Source organism: Synchiropus splendidus, chromosome 18 (assembly GCF_027744825.2).
Source record: "Synchiropus splendidus isolate RoL2022-P1 chromosome 18, RoL_Sspl_1.0, whole genome shotgun sequence".
NCBI lineage: Eukaryota > Metazoa > Chordata > Actinopteri > Syngnathiformes > Callionymidae > Synchiropus > Synchiropus splendidus.
In genome coordinates, this window is record NC_071351.1 from 7,441,647 (window position 1) to 7,457,962 (window position 16,316).

The 16,316-nt window shown below is 48.3% G+C and overlaps 3 protein-coding genes across 4 annotated transcripts; all 3 read right to left on the bottom strand.

Annotated features, from left to right (window-relative positions):
* Window positions 1-83: 83 nt before the first annotated feature.
* LOC128749791 (taste receptor type 1 member 1-like) lies at window positions 84-4,792 on the bottom strand. Its single transcript, XM_053849708.1, has 8 exons — window positions 4,782-4,792; window positions 3,991-4,025; window positions 3,692-3,800; window positions 3,194-3,491; window positions 2,405-3,127; window positions 2,134-2,337; window positions 1,953-2,073; window positions 84-1,207 (listed from the first exon to the last, which is right to left on the bottom strand). Exons 1-8 carry the CDS (start codon window positions 4,790-4,792, stop codon window positions 279-281), a joined length of 2,430 nt encoding a protein of 809 aa, XP_053705683.1. The 3' UTR covers window positions 84-278.
* A 311-nt stretch (window positions 4,793-5,103) lies between these two features.
* LOC128749871 (taste receptor type 1 member 2-like) lies at window positions 5,104-10,358 on the bottom strand. The gene is made up of 6 exons (XM_053849848.1): window positions 10,174-10,358; window positions 9,806-10,112; window positions 8,653-9,369; window positions 6,816-7,022; window positions 6,315-6,435; window positions 5,104-6,093 (listed from the first exon to the last, which is right to left on the bottom strand). The coding sequence occupies exons 1-6, from the start codon at window positions 10,356-10,358 to the stop codon at window positions 5,165-5,167; spliced, it is 2,466 nt and encodes an 821-aa protein (XP_053705823.1). The 3' UTR covers window positions 5,104-5,164.
* An 865-nt stretch (window positions 10,359-11,223) lies between these two features.
* Window positions 11,224-16,024, bottom strand: rer1 (retention in endoplasmic reticulum sorting receptor 1). 2 transcript variants are annotated; one of them, XM_053849327.1, is made up of 8 exons: window positions 15,944-16,024; window positions 14,491-14,572; window positions 13,793-13,897; window positions 13,563-13,659; window positions 13,356-13,434; window positions 13,020-13,155; window positions 12,886-12,940; window positions 11,224-11,361 (listed from the first exon to the last, which is right to left on the bottom strand). In XM_053849327.1, the coding sequence occupies exons 2-8, from the start codon at window positions 14,569-14,571 to the stop codon at window positions 11,309-11,311; spliced, it is 606 nt and encodes a 201-aa protein (XP_053705302.1). In that variant the 5' UTR covers window position 14,572; window positions 15,944-16,024; the 3' UTR covers window positions 11,224-11,308. The 2 variants fall into 2 exon arrangements, with proteins under 2 accessions (XP_053705302.1, XP_053705303.1); XM_053849328.1 differs by lacking the exon at window positions 11,224-11,361 and having other exon boundaries at window positions 11,447-12,940.
* Between the last annotated feature and the right edge of the window lie 292 nt (window positions 16,025-16,316).

Genomic DNA, 16,316 nt, shown 5'->3' on the forward strand with positions numbered 1-16,316 from the left:
CCAGAGCTCCAGAAAGTGCAGACCTCTGCCAAGCAGCTCATGTCCACCCACTGCTATAGTCATACATATATAGAGTGGGACGCCTTTTTTAGCATTTGAAACATCATTAATCTGTGTGTTCTAGAACTTGCAGTCATGAGAAGTGATGACATGAAGTACCTGCTCTGTCTTTGTTTTTATCCAGCAGAGAGCACATTCGCCTGGCATTTCTCTCTCACGCTGGTTTTCAGGTTATGAACTTCTGATGTTTATTTGTGAACGTGCTGAGCTGCGGCAGTTTACTGGCTGATGGTTTTGGTGTAGTTCTGGATGAGACCCTGGAAGTACTGCGGTGTGTTTTTCTCTGGTTGGAAGAGGATGATGTAACACTTGGGGAGGAAGTACCACAGCAGGAAGGAGTAGAGGCTGGAGAGCACGGCCAGGGCGTTGAGAGTCTGGAGGTGTTTGCCCTGGTACAGCAGGAAGATGGTGATGAAGGTGACCCAGGTGAGGGTCAGCAGCATGAGGCAGAAGGTGATGGCTTGGGCCTCGTTGTAGTTTTTGGGGAGGTCCTTCCCCATGTAGGAGAAAACGAAACAAAGGAGACTCAACAATACAAGCAAAGTCACGGCGACGGTGGTGGCTTGGACAGCGTAGTTGCACTTGAGGATGATCTTGTCTTCGTAGGAGGACATGTCTTGGTAGGGTGTGGTCGGCCCGATGGAGTAAGCGATGATGGACAGGAACGTCTGCAGTGTGAACACGGCGGAGATCAGCACCCACTGGCCGTGGTAGGCCGTCCAGAAACTGTAGAGCTTCGGGAACCTGCTGGCCATTTTAAAGATGAAAACGATTTGGAAGGAGCGCACCACGAAGCAGGAGAGACAAATGCTGTAGAAGAAGCTGAAGGGAAAGAGCCTGAGGAAGCAGAAGGACGTGGTGGGTTCGTCGAAGTTGAAGCTGATGCTGAGGCCGGAAAGGCAGAGGCAGGCTAAGATCAGAAAGCACATGGGCCCCCCGGCCGAGCGGACGACGGGTGTGTTGAAGTGGACGGCGAAGAGAGCGGCGACGGCGACGATCAGGACGTCAAAGAGCACCATGGCAGACATGGTGAGTAAGGCTGCGCCGTGGGAGAACTGCACGTACTCCACAGTGCGAGGGATGCAGGCGGTGCTGGCAGCTGGTGACCATTCTGTCTCGTGACACCGGGTGCACTTGTACGGGTTCTCTGGTGAGCATGAAGGACACAGACAGCTGAGTCAGAGGAGCATCTACCTGGAGCTGGTATTTTTCCAGAGGTCTGTCAGCTGCTGCACCCTTTGCTCTGTCTTCAATGCAAGTCTGCATTTATGATGTGGAACCAAGTCTCTTGCATCTAGTTCTATAGAAAACCCTTGCTCTTCTGAACAGTTTTATTTGTATTCTTCAATTGAAATAAAACTACATTTATCTGCTGAGCCACATTTCATGAAACATCTGCAGAGTAACTGTCCTTCGCTGCTGAATTGGCGGGATTCTCACTTCATAGACCGATTAAAAAAAAAAAAAATCAGCAATGACAATTGTCTTTCTAAGCTGAATTCAAAGCATTGTCACTTGTTATATGTTTTTTTAAAAAATATCACTTTCCCCCATTTATTGTGCTGAATTACTCAAGAAAAAAGAGAAGAATTGCAAAACATTTTTTGTCTCAGTTGAAGTCATTATTTTATCAATGTAAAGACACATTTTAAGAGTAAAATTAAAATACAAAAAAAACATTCAAATGCAGTGTTAGTATCACTGAATTGATGCACGTTCTCCTGAAGAAATCTATGACAAATCGAGCAGATAATATTTGCCACTGCTAAACTAGAAAGAACCATTTCAGTAAAGTCTACACAGTGGCACTTCATTTACTGTAGTTTGACTGTTTTGGTTCGGCCGTCTGACAAACAGAATTCCTTCATGACCCTAGTCCTGGCGTTCCGTACCTGTGATGTTGACGTACGTGCCGTTCGGACACTTTTCACAGGAGAAACAGCAGTGGTGGCTTCCATCTTGCTTCATGGCAAATCCAGAAGGACATTCCGGGGAGCAGAGTGAGGTGGGCACCTTGGAAGAGAGGATGATGGTGAGAAGATTTCAGGTCTCCCTCTGTTGGCTCAGACATACTTCGTCCGTGAACCACTGTATTTTGCTGCTGTTGATGGTGAAGGACGATGATGAGTACAGATCCAGCTGCCCCAGCTCCTCGGCTTCGCCCCTTCGGTTCCAGTAAAACACGGAAAAGGCTCCGAACATGGGGTCGCCGTCCTTGTTGAATCGTACAGTGTAGTTGAGGAGGGTGAAGTTGGACTTCTTCAGCTCGGTGAAGACCTGGTGTGGCTCAGAACGTCAGGTTATCATTCAGATCCGGAAGGATCTTTGCAGACAGGACACTCACCATTTGCGGGTTGGCGGTGATGCTGGTGTTGCAGCGTCCTGCCTCGCACTCCAGCACGTTGTGTAAGGCGTGCGCGATGGCATACACGGACGAATAAACCCCCAGAGCGAAAGAGGGATCCACGTTGATGATGGCTGTCGGGGTGATGCCGCTGCAGTTGCAGATTTGATTGCAAAGCGTTTGCTGGTCGTCCTCCACAAGAGTCTGGGTTTTAGTTGCGAGAATGAAGTCGCTGAAGCCTGGAATAGTCACAATGGCCTGGGAAACTCCGATGACGGTCCCGATGCTGTGTATGTTGGGGTCCGTCTGCAGTCTCTTGTTTTGGGTCATGCCTTCGTCTGCGATCCAAACCTTCTTGTTGATGTTGTGTTGGATGGCGGAGCAAACCAGGTTCTCAGCGGTCACCTCCGGGGCGAAGACTAGCACCACGGTGATCTTGGCCGCCTCGATCTCCTTGAAGATGGAGGGGAAGTGGGAGTGCTCGGTCAGGCCCTTGTTGTAGGCCAGACAGATGTTGGTGCCTTTGATGTACTTGGTGAACAAGTCGAGGCCGTCCCTCCCGAAATCATCTGCGCTGTTGAGGAACGCCACCCAGCGCCAGTTAAAGTGCTGCAGGATCTTCACCATGAGGCTGATGGTCACCTGGTTGGGATGGACCGTTCGTAGAAAGGAGGGGAATTTCAGTTTGTTGGAGAAAACCGAACCTGTGACTCCGTAGCTGACCTGGGGGAACAGATTTGTTGAGTCAACCTGCAACACGACTCTTTGATAAATCAGAGCAAATGTTACCATTGGTATCAGGTCCACCATCAGGAGTGGCGCCGTGGTCAGAGTGAAGGTGCTTGAAAACGGGCCGGACACCGCGATGACATTGGACCGACCTTGACTCGTGGACCACCAGGGATGGACGGTGTCGTTCACAGACACCAGATCAAAAATCCCCGGGAAATCTTTCGCATCTGCGCACTGGTCAAATATCTGATAACCGATGGAGACGTTCGGCAGGATGTGGGAGGAGTTATTGATCTGCTCCACTGAGAATCGCATCATCTGGAACCTCCGGTAGTGGGAGAGCTGGAACGGGTAGCTGTGGACGGATCCCGACAGAATGTCACGTGTTTTTGTCAAGCCTGCATGATGAAGACAGTTGCACCCTACTGGACCCAATAGCCCTCTGTGAAGTCCAAAAATCTGGACACATCATAAACCACCTCTTTCAAAAGTCACCTGAGTGAGAAGGAAACACAAACTAGCGTTGGGCTAAAGTTTTGGCTCAAAGATACTCACACGGAACACTCTGAGACTTCTGGCCTTTTTTGGTAAACAGGTCCAGCAGCCAGGTGGACGCTGAAGAGCCCACCGATGATATAATCTCCATCCAGATGGAACTCCGACCCCACGACAGCGCAACAACAACAGGCAGCGCTCAGCAGGCTCCCGACAAGACGCGACCAGTCTGCGCTCCGACTCATGGCTGCCGGCCGATTACTTTTGTTGTTGGATTAATGCTGTAATTGAGAGTCAGGCACCAGTGGACGGCAAACCTCATGGTTTACATGCCAAGAGGTGCCGTCGGCAGAAACATGGCTGCAGGGAAATGAACAGGATCAGGATGCAAATGCTTTGATATCACCGCCGCAGATTTAGATCGAATAAGGTGTTTGTTTTCCGCTTTGTTTGGTTTGCGACCAGAGCTTGAAACTAGCGTCAGTTCAGTCATCGCGAGGGACGTTTTTCCGAGTCTGTGACACTTAAGTTCAGTCGCCAGGGGACATTGATGAAGTAGAGGAAAAGGAAAGCAGCAACGGGAAGTGAAAGTGAACCTCAGTGTTTTCATTCTGCCAGCTTCCTTTTATCCACATGCAGTTACATTTCAAGGTTGTTTCTTGTGTCATCTCCGAGTTGGTGGGTGTGAAGGACTCGCTTGTCATCTCAACTCTTCCCTCCGACCCGGCGTGAACTCTCCCAGGTGATCCGATCATGCGAAAACAACCGGCCACATTTCAACAAATGAACTGTGCCCATAAACCACTTCCACTGCTTATTTTGATTTAAAGTTCCTGCTGGCTGCATTTGCCTGCAACCTGAAAACCTTTACGGTTTGCATGTGGCTTCAGACCGACACACTGCGTCCAGGTCAGCAGCTTCCGTGGAAATGAAAAAGTCATGTTGATTCATGAAGTTCAGATGTTAATGGTGCGTAAGGGAAAAAAAATCCGTATTTTTTGTTCTGCAGTTTATTCTCTTTTGCACCATGGTTAGAACCTCTCTGGCATGGAGATATCTGAGAATTGAAATGGTTAAAACACAATTTTATTTTCATGTTATCATATTTTTTTTAGTTGTCTTTTGTGCTGGAAAGAAAGTTCAGACATACTGATGGACCATGATGTTCTTGGATGACGTTGTGATCTGAAGTGACAAAGGGGGAGACAGGACGGAAAATATTTTGGTGGGTCATTCGAGAGCGTTAAATCCTGGGATTCTTTGAATGCTCATTCTGAGGGCGGCTGTGAAGCTAAAGTGAGCAGTTTGGGTTGAAATATCACCCGAACAAAGCAACACACACACACTTTATCATGAGGAGTTTTTAATCAGAAAACAACAGTTAGTACACCTATGTTTTTGTTGTGCTGGACTGAAACCTGTCGATTTTGTTGCTCAAACTTGCTTGCAACTCGATATGTTTGGACCCCAAGGTGGCGCCAGATGCAGCCCAAAGTCAGCGCTACTGTGCCACAGTTTCCCGCCACCAAACCACTACTGGCTGATGGTTTTGGTGTAGTTCTGGATGAGACCCTGGAAGTACTGCGGTGTGTTTTTCTCTGGTTGGAAGAGGATGATGTAACACTTGGGGAGGAAGTACCACAGCAGGAAGGAGTAGAGGCTGGAGAGCACGGCCAGGGCGTTGAGAGTCTGGAGGTGTTTGCCCTGGTACAGCAGGAAGATGGTGATGAAGGTGACCCAGGTGAGGGTCAGCAGCATGAGGCAGAAGGTGATGGCTTGGGCCTCGTTGTAGTTTTTGGGGAGGTCCTTCCCCATGTAGGAGAAAACGAAACACAGAGCACACAGGGATGACAGCAGCATCGCTGGAGCCACACAGCCTTTGAAGTTCAACACGCACTTCAGGATGATTTCCTGTTGGGACCAGGAGGTGTCGGCCTCAGGGGTCGAGGGGTCGAGAACGAAGCCGACGACGATGACGAAGAACTGAGTGGCACCCGTGATGGCGATGAGCAGCCACTGAGCGTGGTACTTCCCCCAGTAGCTCTGCAGGTTGGGGAACTTGCTGGCCATCTTGAAAATGCAAACAATCTGAAAGGACCGCACGGCGAAGCAGGACAGACAAACGGTGTAGAACAAGACGAAGGGCAGGAACCTGAGCGAGCAGGAGGACGTGGCCGGCTCGCCAAAATAAAAGCTGACACTCAGACTGGACAGGAAGAGGCAAGCGAGAATCAGGAAGCACATGGGTCCGCCGCTGGACCGCACCACGGGCGTGTTGTAGTTGACGGCAAAGACGGCGGACACGGCGAGGATGAGGGCCACCAGGACCGCGGCTCCAAACAGAATGAGGATGGCCCATCGGTCGGAGAAGGGGACGAACTCCAGCCTCCGCTGGTTACAGGAGATGCTTCCAGCTGCTGACCACTGCGTCTGGTTGCAGGCGCTGCACTGGTACGGATCCTCTGAGGGAGACAGACGTGGACAGCGGTGAGTCCCACAGACAAGTCGCCCTCAAGGCATCTCATAAATGTCTCATACTGCACTGCAACAGTTAGAAACCAAACAGCTTTTCTGAAGAGTTGAGAAGCTGACGCATCATCGAATCCACCACCAACAAACGCATCTATGTGTCACGTTTGACAGCTATTTCATGCGACTGACAGGTGTTTTCCTCCCTTGTTACCTGTGATGTCGACGTAGGTTCCTTCAGGACACATTTCGCAGGTGAAACAGCATTTGTGGATTCCATCCTGCTTCATCATGTATCCCGACAAACATTCTTCAGAACACAGTGACGTCGGCACCTGCAGAGAGAAACGTGAGTCACTCCCTCCTTCGTTGCCGAGTCAGGTCTGGTGAGTGAGTGAGAGCGAGTGTTTTCCGCTGGTGGAGAAAGTGGCGTCAGGAGAGGGATGGTTTGTTGAATGTTGCAAAACCACAGATCCACCACAAAGACAAGCGTTTGAGGCCTGGTGTGTCGTATGCACCACAGAAGAGCGGATGGTTCAGACAGGAAGTCAGTCGATGAGAACCAACGTGGTAAATCTTGAAAGCAAAACGCTAATATTTTAGCATCAGATTTTACTCTGAAAAGTCGACAGCACGTGCTAATGCGGGCACTGTGGGTGACATGAGTGGACACTGGAGGAAGAGGGGAGTTGTGTTGCACATGCTCATTACTTACGCCCGCATTCGTGAACCACTCGATTTTGCTGTCATTGATATAGAAGCGGACCCTTTTTTCCAAGTTGTAATAGCCGATGGGATCCGGATCCAAGCTCTTGTTCCAGTGAACCAGCAAGTAGGAGCCAAACAGCGGGTCTCCGTTTGGGTCGAACTTAATTCTGTCCTTTAGAAGAGTGAAGTTTGATTTCTTCAAAGCTGCGAGGACCTGAGAGAGAGAGACAGTGATGTGACGCGATGAAATGGAAAAGGGTGAAAGTGAATTTATTATATATATATATATATATATATATTATATACATTTAAACTTTGCGTTTAAAAAGCAGGTCAAATGAAATAATGCAATGAAATATTTGAGTCAGGTTAGGTTAGTACGGAGCCCCTAAGCGGACATGACCCAAAAAAAGAACTTGCAAAAGTTTTGCGAGATCTCGCAATACTGTGACGTTCTGGTTTTATGCTACTGTTATTACGCGGAGGGTGAGAGACGGTTCTGTTTTTTGGGAGTTGTTGAGGAGAGCGGGGGGCTGCAGTTGTTTCTGTTTTCTGGAGACCACAACACCGTGTTTGAGTGAAATAAAAGAAGAAACTCAACTACGGAACGGCTGTTTTTGTCGACTACCAGCAGACGCTGCAATACTTATGCAACATCTCACGGCATTCAAATGTATTGATTCTGCTTCGAGAAGTGGAGGAGTCATGGAGGAGGACCAAAACCTTGTGACGAAGCACGGACTGTGTGTCCTCATATTTTAGTCCAATTTCGAAATAACATTCAATGAAACTTTCCCACGGACGCTGACTCGCCATCGGTACGGTGGTTTGCTCAGGAAGTAGTTACGACGTCACTTCAAACTAATAAAAAAAATATTACTATTTCTGCTACATGGTCTACATGGACAGGATTTCGAGGCGCAGCTCTGGTTTGGTGGTCTGAAGATCCAGTCTCTACTCTTTGCAGATGATTTGGTTCTGATGGCTTCATCATTGCGTGACCTACAGCTCACGCTGGATCGGTTCGCGTCTGAGTGTGAAGCGGCTGGGATGAGGATCAGCACCTCTAAGTCCGAGACCATGGTTCTCAACCGGAAACGGATGGATTGAGATCTTGGGACTGAGATCTTGCTTCAAGTGGACAAGGTTGAGTTTTCTCGGGGTGTTGTTCTCATGTGAGGGGATTAGGGATTTGGCGAATTGGGGCAGCAGGGGAAGGGTAGCGATCCCTTTGCCGCACTGTTGTCCATAAGAGAGAGCTGAGCCAGAAGGCAAAGCTCTCTATATACCAATCAATCTTCGTCCCGACCCTCACCTACGGTCATGAGCTTTGAGAGAGCAAGGTCCCGGATACAAGCGGCTGTTTCTCCGGAGGATGGCAGGCGCGTCTCCCTTAGAGATAGGGTGAGAAGTTCTGTCACTCGGGAGAGGCTCGGAGTAGAGCCGCTGCTTCCCCACATTGAGAGGAGTCAGCTGAGGTGGTTCGGGCATCTCATCAGGATGCCCACTGGACGCCTCCCTTTGGAGGTGTTCCAGACACGTCCAGCTGGGAGGAGACCGAGGGGTCGACCCAGGACCAGGTGGAGAGATTATATCTCTACGCTGGCCTGGGAGCGTCTCGGGATCCCCAAGTCGGAGCTGGTGGATGTCGCTCGGGAGAAGGGCGTTTGGCTTGATCTTCTGAAGCTGCTGCGCCCGCGACCCGCCAACGGCTAAGCGGACGACGATGGATGGATGGATGGCTATATCTCTATTTTGGTCATGTCCCCTTAGGTTTATTATTTGGAAAACTTTTTGCTAGCTACTGCCAAAACTAAGAATAATGTTCCTCGAGTTGCGCGTACCGTGTATGGATAAACGGTGGCGTTTCTGTGGCAGCCGCCGCTGCAGTTCAGCAGCCTGTGCAGAGCGTGTGCGATGGCGTACACGGAGGAGTAGACTGAAAAGGTGAAGGAATGATCCGAGGCCAGGATTTGCTCCGGGGTCAGGCTGCTGCAGTTACAGACCTGGTTGCAAGACTTCTGCTGACGTGGACCGTAGCTCCTGCCTCTGGTGGCGTGTATGAAGTCGCTGAATCCAGGGATGGTCTTCTCATTCTGAGAGATCCCAATGACCGTCCCGATCTGGTCGATGCCCTCCATCGCCCGCAGCTTCTTGCTCAGCGCCCAGGTGTCTCCCGCCAGCCAGACCTTGTTGCTGACCTTGTGCTTCACCGCCCAGCCGACCAGATCTTCGGCCGCCAGCTGTGGCGCGAAAACAATGATGACGTTGATCTTCTGATGCTCGATATGCTGGAATATTTGGGTGTAATTGGAATCGGACCGGAGCCCTTTGCTGTAGGCCAGGCAGATCTGAGTGCCCTGGATCGCGCTCACGAACAGGTCCAGGCCGTTGTTGCCGAAACTCTCGTCGCTCCGGAGAAAAGCAACCCAGCGCCATTTGAAGTGCTGGATGATGTTGACGATGACGGTGATGATTTCTTTGTTGGAGAAGACCGTGCGCATGAACGACGGGTATTTGGCCTTCCCCGATAAGACGGAACTGGCGGCTCCGTAGCTGATCTGGAGGGAGAGCGACAACTTCAGTCAACACCAAGCAAACCCTCAATTTGAACTGCAAAACAGTGGCGTCAGCTCTTCGGCGCCACCTGAAACTTTAGCGACCACAACTCCAAAACAACAAACCGCAGTGCAACAAAAATGTCAGCTGACTTGTGCTCCTTAAAGGTATCGAAATACCCGCTTCAATTTTTGAGAACAAAATGAACCAGAAGACATTATCATAAAAACATTGAAGGACATTTTTAGACTTTATTTACCCAAAAAAAACAATTGCTCTCAACAAAAGACAAACCACTGGTCTGCGACCTTCAACCTCAATGCTTGCAGCCTTATCAACCCACACTGCACCTCAAAAATACAACGCCGCGGAATTGTCGCTCAGAACGATTCAAATTCAACTTGGGCCATCTGGTGTGAGGGAGGGCCACAGATTTACCAGAGGAAAGAGGTCCATCATGAAGAGCGGAGCCGTCGTCAGGGTGTCTGTGCTGGTAAACGGACCCGACACCGCGATGACCTCGGGGGGTACCGACCCGTTGCCATTCACCTCCTCCCACGGTTTGATGGAGCCGTTGACCGAGATCAGGTCGAGGACGTTGGGGAAGTTCTCTGCGTTGTGGCAGTGGTCAAATATGTGATAGCCAACAGACACGTTCGGCAGCAGCTCAGTCGAGTTGTTGATTTGCTCCACGGAGAATCTCATCACCTGAAAGCGCAGATAATCCTCGGGGCTGAAGAGCTGGCTGTGGAAAAGACAGGAAGTCAGAGGTCGAGCAGGAAGTTGATCTTGGCCTGGTCGTCTACCTGGAACACAGGAGGCTCTCCGGCCGTCGATGAGGCGGCACTGCTGGGTAGACATAGTGGATTTTAAAGATTCCACCGATCAGATAATCTCCATCCAGGTGGAACTCTGAGGCCGGCAAGGTGCACTCGCTCACGGCGTGGCAGACGTATCCCAGCAGCTGGAGAGCGGCGAGAGCGCGCTTCATTCTACAAGTGGCCAGAAGATAACAGAGCGCGGTGGCAACACCTAAAATAACAAGCTCATTCTGGAGTTGTCAGGGATTCACAAAGCTGTATGCAAAGAGCGTCTGAAGACTGCGTCAAGTCCTGCGGCGACGTCACTCACCGCTTCGCCTGTGGCGTGTGAGCTCCGCCTCAAACCCACCAAGCTCTTGATGGATGGGAGAAGGCAAATCAGGATCACTTCTGAGCTCTGACGCTGTTGGTCCAAGGAGGATGCAGACTGAGGACAAGATCTAGTCTGAAGTTTTTATCGGATGGGATCCTGTGGTGCCCCTGCAGATTTATTTTCAGCGACTATACAATAAATATTTATTAAAGCATTGGAGTTTGGTATTTAAACCTCCAGCGGGTCCTTCAGTTTGACATGTTGGAGCACCCCCACCTTTATTCTCACCCCCTGACCTTCTGGTGAGGGCGGTGGAGACTGTTAGATATCCAGCTGCACCATCATTGATGGGTGGAGTTTGAGACTGGTTTCCACTCTTGATCTTTTCTGGATCCACACAGATATTTCAGAGTTGAAATCACAAGCTTTGTCTTGTCTTCTAGAGAGACCAGATGGACACGCTTCAGTTCTTCCAGGGGGGAGCCAGGAGAAGGGTCTTTCTACAGTCCAGAGCTGTATCAAGTCTTCAGGTAAACCACTGCTCTTCTGACCAACAACCTTGTTCACATCCGAGCTAGAAACTGTTTCGCAACTGATCTTCAGATGCGTGTCTCTCCACACCGTGTCGGCCTCAATGAGGACCTCAAGTAGTCGTATGGTTCTGGTGATTTCCGAGTCGAACAGAACAAAAGGTATCCACCATTGAGTCCAGAGGTCAAACCATTTTATTGGATAGCAATGGGACGCTGCAGCCTCGGAGCCAGTAGCGGCGCGTCATCACTCGTGCACTCGCTCCTCCTGAGGAGTTCAGGACTGTCCGTCGCCTGACCTTTGACTGTTCTCATTTATTAGACCTGCATCTGTGTAATAGAGGAAATGACACCACCATTTTACTGACGGCCACAAGTCCACATTGCCCAAATCACCAGTCGGACACACGTTCGCTGTTTCAAGGAACACAGTCTCTTTAATAGCATTTGGAGTGAAAAATTACACTTAAGTTAATAAAATCAAGTTTTGTCGGTATCTTTTTTTCGTTTGACTGTCGCACAAGAAAACAATAACATGCAATGAGGAACATGATCATCCGTCAAATCGAGAGCCAAATGAAGCAGTTCTTTTTTTTTATGAATTTCAAATGAACAATTTAAATAGTTTTGTGGTTAAAGAAAAAAAAATCTAAGAAAAAAAAAAGAAAAGTTATATTTTAAAATATATTTATATATATACAAATCCTCCTGACAACCTTTTTACAGGAATATGATTTGATCCCTTCCTTCAGTGAGGGCCAGAGTTTGGCGTAAGAATCCCCCCAAATAATAACAACAGCAGAGCTACAGGAAAGCAAGTGGGCAGACTCTAAAAATGGGCGCGGAAGCGAGGGGCAGGTGGCTTCAACCACAAGCTCAAAAATGCCGCTGCTGCTCATAAAGAAAAAGACATTTGAGGGTTCTTCAGTGAAGTACCAGACGACACTGACATATTTGGACCTTATCAGTAACTAAGAATGGTGCCGTTTGGCTTTGGTCTTCTGCAGGTAGGTGGCAGAAGCTCGGTCTTCCAGGATCCTCCAGGAAGATCCCGTCCCTCTGCCAGGTAGAGGCCCATCCCAATAATAGTTCAAGATCAAGTCTGCCAGTGTCTTGTCAGATACTGCATGTTTTCACTCACTGTCAAATCATTCTGGTACCAGACGAAGGTTGGTTTGTTCACGGCAGACTGAGCTGAGAAGCTTTCAGTACCCGTGAAGCTCGGAATGACTTTATCTTTTGGAAACAAAAATACTGAGCTCAGAAAGCGACAGGCTCGGAAGAGAGCCAGCCTCGTGACCTCGACAAGTCGATCAAGGAAAAAAAAACCTTTTATTGAATCAATTGCAAGTAAGCTTAAAGTAGTCAGACGATTGACTGCCACTTACTTTACTGTGACTTTAAATCTCTGCGTTGACAATGCAATACTCTTGTTTCCTTCACGTTTAATCTCTTTTCTCTAGCGTTACTCTACACTACTGACTTTTATGTATAGCAAAAAATGAGATAGAAAAAAAAAAATGGCTGATATACTTGGGCGGTAAAACTTGGAATCATCAATACACAGACCAATAGAGCCGCCCCCTCACCCGTCGAGGGGCGTTAAAGGCAAAAGGCAGAACCGAGTTTCAGACTAGTGAGAACGGATGCAGGCCAGAACAGAGCAACAGAAAGGGTGACTTGATGAAGGCAGTTTTCTGGAGAACACGTCTATCCTGCTCTGAGAACGCAGCCAGCTGTGGATCAGTGATCTTTATTTTGTTTGTTGTCGTGTCATCGTCCCAAACCCAAGCACCCCCCTCCCGCAGCGAGTGGCAATCTAACTAGCAAACGGTTTCCCTGTGTCCTCCTTGCCTTTGTATGTCCTCTTCCCGTGCGTGAAGGGGAGGTATCTGTACTTGATCATATGCTGCGGAGGAAACAGAGTTCAGCTGAGAACAAAGCACCTGATTTCGAGCAGAACACGTGCGCGGCCTCGCCAGCTTTACCTTGATCTGCCTCTTCATGGTTATGCAGAAGAGCATGATGAAGTACATAACAAGTATGGGCCAGAACACTGGCACGTTGAAGGCATCAAAAAATGTGCAAATCATGGCGACGATGATGCCTTTTGTTGCGGAGTGCCTGGCGAAGAAAAGAAGACGCGTGTTAGAGGCCCAAACACACAAGCAGAACCAGACGAGACATAAGCGTCCATGGGATCGCAGCAGTTCAAGCGAGCCACTTTGGTTTTATGTTAAACATTGACCTCCATCTCATGAATGTGATTTGCAATCGGCCTGGACATCCGCGGAAAAGAAACAGAGCCTGAAAGAGAACCTTACCAGAATTTGAATTCCGGCAACCTCCTGATGAAAGGACGGAACTCCTCGTTCTGCTTGGTGGGGAGGGATGGGCCCTCATCTGCAGGACAGACGGGTGAATCATAGCGTGAAAACTCGTGATACTGAACCACGCAATGTGCCCGGACTTGACTTTCGTTTCACGACATAATCCTGCATTCCAAGACGGCGCAGTTCAAGTCGACTTGCCTTCGTCAAGCAGGGAGGGGTCCACTTTAGGCGACAGAAACGCAATGAAGAGATTGAGGTGGTAGATTCCCAAAGCGTATGTGACTATGTACCAACCCTGAAACACAAAGCAGCAACAACTCAAATCACTGCAGCTCCCTCTTCTGGCAGGTCTTAGCTAAACACTAAAGACAGGACAGTTTCTCTCGAAGGATGCCAAGGAAAAAAAGCAAAAGCCGCCGCCTCCATACCTGTAGTATGTACACTCTGATCATGTATATTGCAGTTAGTAGAAGGGTCGCCGCCCATCGCACTGCGTAGAACGGCGTGGACTTGTCCAGCCATGATTGATAGATCTGTCGCACAAGCACAAATGAATGGAGCATCAGTTCACTGGTCGGATTGTTGGTTTGTAAACAGCGCTGTTTGCATTAAGAAAAGACCCTTATGCTAATGGACAAGTGGCCCAACAACATTCTAGTGACTCAGAAGATCAGATCGATCAGACCGACCCGTCGAACTGGTCCATCAACGGACGGTTCACGTCCTCGTGCATCAACACAGAGATGAGCATCGGACATTAAGTCAGCGCGACATTCAACTTAAGCAATGGCCAAGACAGGATCACAGCACACAACCTCTTCCACTTCATCAGCTCTCCATTAGTCAGTTGTTGTCTGAGCAGGTGGATATTTGTTTGCAGCCTTCCTTTGTTTGCATGACTTCCACAACCTTTCTGAGGCACAATCGCATCACGTGACCAAAGAAAGTCGTGTCACTCTGTTTCTTTCTCTCGGCTGGTGGATGCTTCTGTCAAGTGCGCTAAATTTAAAAAAAGGTAGGCTGTCGGTTCCATTTAGAGCCGTGAGCTTTTTACGTCGGAGGCAAATACATGGAATTTTTCAGATCTTTTCATGAGTCATCAGCTCTGACTTGACCCTCAAGTTACCTGTCCGATCCTTGTGAAAAGGGCAGAGACTACAGATGGCTTCCCATGGATTGACTCCCCAATGCTGTCCCCTTCTGACATTCTGAAAAGGGAGACCAGCATTAGAAATTGTCAGTGGCTCAGAAAAAGCTGTTTTGTTTCAGAGCAGATGGCATATTCATTTGATGGTCATTCTATCACACAACTTTCTGGCGGAAAACACAACTACAAATCGACCAATTTTCACATCAAACTACCTAACATTACCTTGGTATAGTATAGGATGAAACCAATGTGGCGTTGTGTGTGCGCACATATATATAAATGAGATCAACTGTGACTCATAGAACTTCAAAACAACACTGGTCCTGGGTTATTCGATGGGCCATAACACCGAAAATCCCATCTTGTGTTCGAGGCTCCGCCATTCATTTTAGAATCATTGCTGGGAACAGCATTGTTCTATTACATTTTGGCTACTATCGCATGTTTTGTTTAGGATACAAAGTAGTGTCCATGCAACACTTATAAGTCATGCATTACGAAGACAATCAGTCACACAATTCTACAAATATTTAACCTTCTGAAGCTAAATCCAAAGTGTCATGATCTCCACGTCATCAAACATTGATGTCAGACCAAACCTTTAGACGATGGGGTACAACTCAGGAAATACATATCCAGCAGACCACCTTTGGTACAGCACTTTCGATTTCCTAGCATCGAAACTACTGCAAGTTCGCATTTCAATCGTAGCGTTTGTAGGCCCTTCACTAAAACGGTGTGAAATTGAAACCGTAATTACATTTATATACATATTATATTCCATCTTAAAGCGATCACTAGCAGTCAACTGGAAGAAGTCGGGGGGGGAAATCCTCGTTTTCATCGCCTAGATTATACTCTTGACTACGTTTAAAAGTCCAACCAAACCCGTCGTTGTGTCCCACAAACATCACCGACGTATGTATCGTGTAAAACGACTTATTTTTGCGTTAGTTCTCGATGAGGCTTTGGAGGCTACCTAGCTCTCTTGTTGAACTTCGGCCTATTTCGCTATTTCAATGGGACGTGTAGTTTTTTTATTGAGTCTCGCGCGTTCTATTTTCCGAGTGAGGTCGTTTGTAGGACTACATTTCCAACATCGCCCAAAAAAGATGGGGTCAAATCCGCTGCAGTGAGTTGTAGTTTTTTCATGCACAACGACTCCTTTAGCTTCCGACAGAGGAAGGCGAAAGGCGAACTACAAACTCCAGCGTGCAGTGCTACATTTGACAACTCACTTCCGGTAAAGCGTTGGCTACGGTATCGAAGCTACAAGCTAACCAAGTAAAAACGCCTTTTATTGAGGAACAGGGCGCCGAATCACTAAAAGAAATACTGCTCCATATTGCAAGTAAAATAGTACGACTCGGCGTTCGATGGTGTATTTCATGAATTGAAAGGGAACAGAAGAAAAGCATCGCTGTCTTACCTGGAACGGCCGTTGTGTCACTACCGGCTCTACCTAGCTAGCTACACTAGCCACGGTTCCAGTGTGTACACGTCAGTGCTTCCGCGAGCAATCGAGCACGTCAAAGTCATTGTAATCGATCACCGATCGCTCATGGTGAAACACCACCACCGAAGTTAACTTTGCTTTAGAGTCATTTACGCTCTCTGTCGCAACTCAAATTGAATTTTTTTTTGCGACTTAAACGTGTAGTCCTACACAAAAACCAAAATCTTCCGATCCATTCCATTCCACGTCCATTTTCTTGTATCTTTTCCTTGTATACGTTATGAAGAGAGGCGTTATGATGCAGTTCAAAAAAAAAAAAAAAAAAAAAAAACCAAAAAAATTGGTT

Coding starts and splice junctions, on each gene's coding strand:
- LOC128749791 (XM_053849708.1), bottom strand. Junction 3,492..3,691: donor GAAGTCTCAGAGTGTTCCGT/GTGAGTATCTTT, acceptor ATCCGTCCACAG/CTACCCGTTCCAGCTCTCCC. Junction 1,208..1,952: donor CACGTACGTCAACATCACAG/GTACGGAACGCC, acceptor CATGCTCACCAG/AGAACCCGTACAAGTGCACC.
- LOC128749871 (XM_053849848.1), bottom strand. CDS start 10,358: ATGAAGCGCGCTCTCGCCGCTCTCCAGCTGCTGGGATACGTCTGCCAC. Junction 6,436..6,815: donor AGTGGTTCACGAATGCGGGC/GTAAGTAATGAG, acceptor TTCTCTCTGCAG/GTGCCGACGTCACTGTGTTC. Junction 6,094..6,314: donor AACCTACGTCGACATCACAG/GTAACAAGGGAG, acceptor TGTCTCCCTCAG/AGGATCCGTACCAGTGCAGC.
- rer1 (XM_053849327.1), bottom strand. CDS start 14,571: ATGTCAGAAGGGGACAGCATTGGGGAGTCAATCCATGGGAAGCCATCT. Junction 13,660..13,792: donor TCAGAGTGTACATACTACAG/GTATGGAGGCGG, acceptor TTTGTGTTTCAG/GGTTGGTACATAGTCACATA. Junction 12,941..13,019: donor CCATGAAGAGGCAGATCAAG/GTAAAGCTGGCG, acceptor TTTCCTCCGCAG/CATATGATCAAGTACAGATA.